Source organism: Gymnoscopelus microlampas (assembly GCF_963454915.1).
Source record: "Gymnoscopelus microlampas genome assembly, chromosome: 2".
In the NCBI taxonomy this organism is placed as follows: Eukaryota; Metazoa; Chordata; class Actinopteri; order Myctophiformes; family Myctophidae; genus Gymnoscopelus; species Gymnoscopelus microlampas.
Window position 1 is genome coordinate 55,792,250 of NC_139939.1, and position 8,394 is coordinate 55,800,643.

General features: G+C 39.3%; 1 protein-coding gene across 1 annotated transcript; it reads right to left on the bottom strand.

The window, feature by feature from the left end:
* Positions 1-1,676: 1,676 nt before the first annotated feature.
* On the bottom strand, positions 1,677-8,008 carry LOC311065377 (uncharacterized protein; the record flags this gene model as incomplete). Its single annotated transcript, XM_084085700.1, has 6 exons — positions 1,677-2,003; positions 2,228-2,331; positions 2,739-2,881; positions 2,984-3,295; positions 5,261-5,356; positions 7,780-8,008. The coding sequence occupies 6 exons, from the start codon at positions 8,006-8,008 to the stop codon at positions 1,877-1,879; spliced, it is 1,011 nt and encodes a 336-aa protein (XP_083941826.1). The 3' UTR covers positions 1,677-1,876.
* Between the last annotated feature and the right edge of the window lie 386 nt (positions 8,009-8,394).

The window sequence follows — 8,394 nt, forward strand, 5'->3', positions numbered from 1 at the left end:
CATTGTACTAAGACACTTCATTCTTAACCAGTCACTTACCTGGACCTGACCTGGCTCTGTACTTGGACCACTTTTTCCCTGTACACTCTCTAATTTCTAAGGTCTATCACTCCTCTTCTCTGAAAATAGCTGATCTACAAGCTCACAACGTGTGCCGGAACTTGTAGATGTGCTATTTTTGCAGAACGTTGCCTAGTAAAATGACCAGAATAGAGATGCTACAGTATTATGACATGCAGAGCAGGTTAGGATCTGAATTGAAGCATAATGATCTTGTCATTAGGCTTATTACAGTGTGTTACAGTGTGTTATGAGAGTCTGTTTTTGTTCACACATATATTAAAGGATTACCTCAGTGTCCTCGACCTTTGATCACCAAATTACTGATACTGAGACAGAGGGAACGTTCGGAAATACAGCACTGAGCACACTGGCCAATACAAACTAATAGGCAAGTGCACTCCGCTGTGCAATTTCCAAACTCACCCAGAGTGGAGTAAATATCAAACAGGATTTAAAGGGATAGTTCATAAAAAATGAGGTTATTTGAAAATAGCCGATCTAAGCTCACAACGCGTCACGATGTGATACACTGTGAGCTTGTAGATCTGTAATTATCTAAATATTTGTATACATTTAAATAGATTTGAAACCCGTGCAATAGGACACTCTGCATAATAGGTTCTTTTACTTTTTTACTTTTGTTGCTTATATAAGTATATTTTGACGACAATACTTTTGTACTTTTACTCAAGTCAATTTTGAATTCTGAGACATTTACTTGTAACAGAGTATTTCTACATTGCAGTATTGACACTTTTATTCAAGTAAAGATGTGAGTACAGTATATTAGGGACATCAAGGCACTGGTCACAGAGCTGGAGTTGGTCACTTCTCAGTGGCTAGCTGCATGCTGTTCCTAGAAGTTATGGATATGGGTCAAATGCCAAACACAACTAAAGGGACCACAATACACAAGGGTACTTCATGATTTTTGTTTGAATTATGTTTTTATTGACACAAATGCATATATCTGACCATATACAGTACTTGTACATTTCTGTCAAAAGGATAAAACACAAAAAGCTTGATTATACAAAAAAGTTGAGATTATACAAGAAACAAGACTACGAGTCCAAAAGCCCTGCTAGCAGACCCTATACGGCGTGATGCTGCTTAAAAATGTTAATTATAGATTTAAATGTCATATTATGCCAGAAGAAAAATAGGGAGTAATACATGAGAGAGTGAATTATTAACCATTGATAAGATGTTAGTTTATGTGAAGTTGCTGTGACCCCTCAACATAATATATATATATACCAAATATAATAATATTTGAACTCGGGAGCCCCCACCCTGACAAGCACTTGGATATGTAAGAGTTGAGGCGTCACATTTACTTTGACTCGGTTCCACAGATAAATATTGTGAAAATAGCAGATCTACAAGCCTCGCGTTGCGTTGTGAGCATGTTATTTTCAAAAATGTAGCCTCTTTCTTTCACAACCAATGTTTGACCAGTTTTTTTTGTATAGTGTGTTGATTACTTTTGATGCAGCAATGGTCTTTTTCTTTGCTTTATTTTAGGTATTAAAAAGGCTACTTAAATTGTCTCTTAACTGTTATCTGGGGACCACCCTCCCCCCCAAAAAAAAATCTTGTGGGGACCGACCCACATGTTGAGAACCACTGCTATTGGCTCCCCTTTAGCCAAAAAAAGAAAATAAATCATAATATCATGCCTACAGTGAGTGTGTATTGGGTTGAACTGAAGGTCAGACAAACCAAAGCAAACACAAACTACCACATGAAACACAGCCATCATGTAGCTGTACCAACACACCAACTAATACATTGTGAAATGATGATTTCACTACAAAACTCTTTCACAGATGCAGCGCTTTGGAGTATCACATGGAATGTCATTCCATCCTCTACCTTTAACCTCAGCACATTCTTCTGCTCCTCCATAGTCATTAGGCTCATCAGGGTTCCAGAACCTGGAGAAGTATAGACATTTAATTCATCATGATACTTTACAATGATGTTTTTTCACTCTAAATATATTTGTTTTCTAATAATTACACCGAATAACTGGATAGTGAAATAGAAAACATGTAGAATTGCCTTATATCGACAGTGTGGTACATTTGTATTTTATCATAGCATTTCATTGTGTAGACTGTATTTAAAATGTTGAAATGAACAAGATGATAAGTCTTACTCTAATGTGGTCAGTTCTGTTCCATCCACCCATTTCCATTCTCCTTCCTGGTCTCTGTCAGACAGACCCAGCCACAGTCTCTGCTTTAAACTGACAACAAAGTCCTGGACAGAAGATCTTCTGGTTATTGAAGCACAAACTGTACAATAGGTTTGTTTCTCCATGAAGTGGAATATAAAATGGTAAATGATGCATTTAGATAGCGCTTTTATCCAAAGTGCTTTACATAGATTGTGCATTACATTCACTCATTCATTCATACACCGATGGCGGAGGAAACCATGCAAGGCACCAACCTGCTCATTGGGAGCAATTAGGGGTTCAGAGTCTTGCTCAAGGACACTTCGACACTAACCCTCGCGCACACACACACACACACACACACACACACACACGCACGCACGCACGCACGCACGCACGCACGCACGCACGCACGCACGCACGCACGCACGCACGCACGCACGCGCGCGCGCGCGCGCGCGCGCGCACACACACACACACACACACACACCTGTTTTTCTTTGGTCTTTATGACCATCAGGGTTGAGTTGTTGTCTTCACAGTATTGTCTGCTCTCATCCCAGGTTTTCCCCTCAGTAGAGATGTTATAACACAGACCACCACCAAATGTAAATCCATGTAATCCATGTGATGCTAACAAGAACAGAAAAAAATGTTTAATTATTGATTATTATTAACAGTTATTTTGTACATGATATACTGTAACAGTGAAGGAAAATAGTAATTCTCACTGACCACAAAGAAGCCTCCCCACCTCTTCAGTCAGGCTCTGTAACCGGTCAAAACGGATCTGCAGCTGGACGTTTTCTTTAGTCTGGTTGTTGTTTTTGCTCTCTAACTGGACTTTCTCTACAGTCAGGTGGTTAAATCTGGTCTCTAACTGGTCTTTCTCTACAGTCAGGTTGTTAAATCTGGTCTCTAACTGGACTTTCTCTACAGTCAGGTGGTTAAATCTGGTCTCTAACTGGTCTTTCTGTTCTGTCATGTTGTTGTAGCTGGTCTTTATCTTGTTTAACTCTTGGGTCAGGTTGTTTTTCAGTTTAACATCTGCAAGAAGAACAATCAACAAACTGATGAGCTTTACATTTGTTCTGATAGTAAATCTTCATTTGACCATGTGACAAAGGGCCCTATTTTGGGGAAACTTGTGAACTGGTGTGAGGCGCTGACGTTTGATATTTTCTGGCCAGGAGAATGGTACCCGGGGCAAAGTGGTGAGATGGTTGGATAAAGGCTGCAGCATTCTCCTTGCGGAAATGAAGTTCAGCAGGTTAATAAGAACAAAATGAGGTGGAGCAAACAAACAAACAAATGCATTGCCTTGCAAAGTTCGTATGCAGTTCTTGCACCGAACCGAACATCACTGCATACACACCAATGCAAGCGTTGTGTGTGATTGGTCAGAAACTCAAGTTGTGCTTGTGATTTATATTGTTACAGTATATTTCTGCAATCTGCCAACAACCATGGACGGCTTTCAGTGGTGGAAAGTAAAGTACTGTACTTACAATTTTTAGGTATTTTTTTTACTTTACTGGAGTATTTCCAATTTTCACTCATTTCGCTTCTACTCCGCTACATCTCAGAGACAAATATTGTACTTTTACTATAGTTACTATAGTTATTTTGTAGATTTTGATGATTACGATTATGCCAATACTTTTGTACTTTTACACAAGTAGATTTTTAATGCTCTGAGGAAGGCTCATAGCCGAAACGCGTAAGCGTTCACTTTATTGGTGTGCCAATAAAAAAGTGGAAATGTGAGTAATTTGTCCTCCATTTAATTGACATTTTTGGATGTGCTACCTTTTTGGATTTTTTTTTTTAAAATTCCTTTTTTTGATATGTATACTGACTATGGGTCTAGCACTCCACTGAGAAAACCCATTGTTGATGCGCAACCTCTTTTTCTTATTTAGATTTTTAATATTGGACTTGTACTTGTAACAGACTATTTCTACAATAGGGTATTGATACTTTTACTTAAGTAAAACATCTGAGTACTTTCTTCCGTCACTGACAGCTTTGAAGAATGGTTGGCTGAGGAGGTTAGGAGGTAGCCTACAAAGCGACAACAAACAACCAGACAGGAATTAATGAATGGAGAGAACGATGTTGTCCAATGTGACTCTCGGCAGAAATGGCAAAATCTCCAAAGCACTTTGGAGGCTGACGTAAACAAAGATCCGTGGTGAAATCATACATTATACTGTATACATCAAAGCCACATCAAGTATAAAACCGTTTAGTCCTCAGAAAACATTGTTTCACCAAGCTGAAAAACTTGGTTTGGAGTACGTTGCCAGCTTCAGGCATGCTGTTGCAGATGGATTCAGTCATGACTAACAATGATTGCCTTTCCTTACATTGCCTTTAACTGTGCTCACAAGGATGTGCAGTACTGGTCATTTCCACACACAGTGTTATAGAGGAAAAGCCTCAACAACAGTGGCTATTAATCTAGTAAATCAGCACCACATTTCTTGTGCATGCTGTCGCTGCCAGTAGGCCAATATAAATCCACAAATACTTTTAACATAAGCTACTCAGTAGCAGTAAACATTTTAAAAAGTATAAAATATACAGTATCCGCTACTGTATATTTTATACTCTTTTAAATGTTTAACTTTTAAAAACGTGAATGTTATATTGGAGGTAATCTCTCAAAATAGATTCTGTCAGCACCACTGCCCTAAACATGTAGTGTTGTTGTTAGTAGGAATAAACACACAAGCACCCGGGAGGAAGTGGACTAAGAAAGGGGAGGAGACAAACCGTGTATTAAAATGCTAGTGTGCTAATGATTTGCAAACAAACACACCCCTAACTCTAGGCTACCTCTCCTCAAAAGGGTGCATGACGAGTCAACAAAATGCCAAACACACACGCGCAGGGAAAGATACGCCACCTTACCTCCAAAAATGGTCAATTTGCTAGTCTGCTGCTCGCCTCACACCAGTTCACTTTTTTTGAGTCAAATAAAGATACTGTTAATAGAATGACACTCACGGTGTATGACCAGGCCAATGATGACAGCCAATAGGAGAACACACAGCAGACACAACCCAGCCACTCTGAAGAGATTCTTCTTTGTCTTGTCATCGTCTGAAAAACACAAATATATGAGGTTAAGCTACTTGAGCAGGTTTAAAGAGTTTTACTCTGCCAACTAAATAACAGACACCTTTTAACAATTAAGCATTAAGAAAAACAGTAAAGTAATTGATGCTCTTAATTGACAAAATAGTATCTTGCCATGATAGAGTAGCTTGAAACTGAACTTTGTACTTCTTCCTTTGATGTGTCAACATCTACAGTATGACATGTAATAAGTCATACTGTAGATAAGTGTAAGTGAACAATATCACATTGAAGTTCATACAGTAAATGTTCTTTATGGGGTCACACACACCTGGTGACCAGACATAATTTAGGACATTCCCTATAGAACCTAAAATCCTGCTTGTCCTGAAACAGATACAGAAGTAATACTTTCTCTAAACATATTAACCAGGTTACCATTTCCACTGATAAAGCAACATTGTGTCACATGAGTTTGTTTAATAACTTGTGGATGGCAACTTCAGTTTACAAGCCTAATGTTATTGTGTGCTCAACATAACAACATATACAGCTCCTGACTTTTTCAGAACAACCTTATTTTTGGCAGACTGTTGTAAAACTGATGTGACTACTACTACAACTATGCCGGCCTTAAGACGTTGACTTGGAAACTGGTCAGCCTGCCAGGCTGTGCAAGCACCACCCTCGAGCACAACCAATCATATCACGCGCTTGAGCACACCAATCATACTACGCGCTCGTGCACAACCAGTCAGATCATGAGCCTTCAAGAATTCAAACATTCAGTGCGCTGCCTCGGATAGGAACCCAACCTAAACCCGTTAGAGCACAGGCCGTATCCACCTTGTTAGCCTCGTGCACCTGAGATTGAATCAGACTCCCATCTTTTGAGTTGCACGACTTCACTCGAAAACAACACAGGCACACTGACAGAAGCAGGCTTGAGCACCATGAGGCACACCCGAGCAAGGTGTAAGCCCAGCTGGCGAGTGCCTGGGCTGAGTGGTGCGATTGCCGTGCTGTTGACTCGGCACTCTCCGAGTTGCATAATAATATGGTGGGAATGAGTTATAATCTGCCTTGAAATTGCACATACTGTAGAAGGCGGTGCTTGCTTGCACAGCATGGCATGTTCACCCTTGGCGGTGTCTCTCATGGCTCAAGTCTGCTTCAGAGGGCATGTCCCCATAATTGTAACATTATTTTTTTAAGAACAGTCGCCCCAAAACACGCCTAACGCCTAACTACTTCCTGACCACTTCCTAACCACTTCCTAACTTAATGTTATTTCTCATCTGGTCACGTGGAAAGTAAAGTATAAATATGATAATTTTTGGCAGCATTCAGAGTACATGTCACTGTATCAGAGTATTTTCACACAGGGTGCTATTCCTTGGGCCACAGGCCACCTTGAATTTATTTAGCAAAATAAGAGTATACCCACTTCTCTAGACACCACTACACCACTGCCCTTGTGTAACATCCATGTGTTAGTTAACCATTACAATGGTGTAAAGTAACTAAGTACATTTTCAATACTTTTACTTCTACTCCACTACATCTCAGAGTCAAATATTGTACCTTTACTCCACTACAATTATTTGAAAACTTTAGTTACTAGTTACTTTGCAGATATCAATTATTATATTATAGAACATACATTAACCACTTTAGCCGTATTTTATACACAGGCTATTTGAAAATAGCCGATCTACAAGCTCACAACTATTTTCAAACATTTTAGTACTTTTACCTTTGGTACTTTAAGTATATTTTGTTGCCAATACTTTTGTACTTTCGCTCATGTAACATTTTGAACACAGGCCTTTTACTTGTAACAGAGTATTTTTATATTGTGGTATTGCTACTTTTACTTAAAGACGGGGTGCCGTGATTTTCAATGTTTTTTCTCCCCCTAAAACATGATCATCAGGTATTATGGTTATACTAGGAGGAAGATTTTTTTTCAAAGAAGTGTACAGAAAGTTTTAAAATTATGTTTTTATGTGGACACGCCTCCAGTTCATTAAGTATACCTGGTTCTCACCTTAGCACCTCCCACCTGAACCAGTCCCTCCGCCTCCTCCTACAAGACCACTCACCTGTCCTAGTCCCTCCTCCTCCTCATGCCCACACCTGTTGTGTTATGATAACGAGGGGGAGGGTATATTTCTACTGTCATTAAAGCGCTGTTTTTCTATTGGCACGTTTGACCCTCAAGGTTTCAGCCTCCAGGAAGAAACTCAAAATAGTGAGAGAAGACATAAAAACACCACCAGGGGGCTTAATGAAGTTCTATCAACCTCATAGACACATGAAAAACAGAAAAAGTTCAAAACCATGGCACCACCTCTTTAAGTAAAATATGTCAGTACTTCTTCCACCACTAAACCATTATAGTATTTTATTATTATTATTCATGTTTTTTTTTTTTTTTTTTTTACCTCCATGCTTCTCTTGTGCTGTGTTCTTCTGTACCGCATCCTGCTGTGTCCCGGGGTTAGGATCGTGAACTTTAAGGCTGTCTGCAGTGTCATAGATGTCTACTGTCTTCTCTTCCCATTCTCCTCTGTCTTCATTCCCTCCTTTCTCCTCCAAGTTTACCTTCCTCTCTCTTTGGCCATGTCTGACCTTCTTGGTCAGGTCTGGCAGGGCATACACGTCCTCAGACATTCTAGTTCATGTTCAAACTAAACTCCTGGTACAGCTTGTTGCAAAACAAGAGTCACAAAAGAGGAAGATTATTGACGAAAACAGTGAAGTAATAATAAGTAATACACGGCAGCCTATCTTATAACTGCTTTAAGGAAGTTATTGTCCCCTACTTATTTATGCTTGTTCCTAAAGGGAACAAGCATAAATAAGTATTTCAATAAAAAGAAAACTACAACAACAAAAAACTGTACTAAATCATTCACACAGTTGTTGTAGAGATATTGTGATGATTGCTTTAGGATCCTTTCATTAGGCATATTAAAAGGGTTGGGGCAAGTGCAATTACACTACTGTGTGACAATCAGACCTGATGGTCATAAGCAGCAATAAAGCACATGGTATGA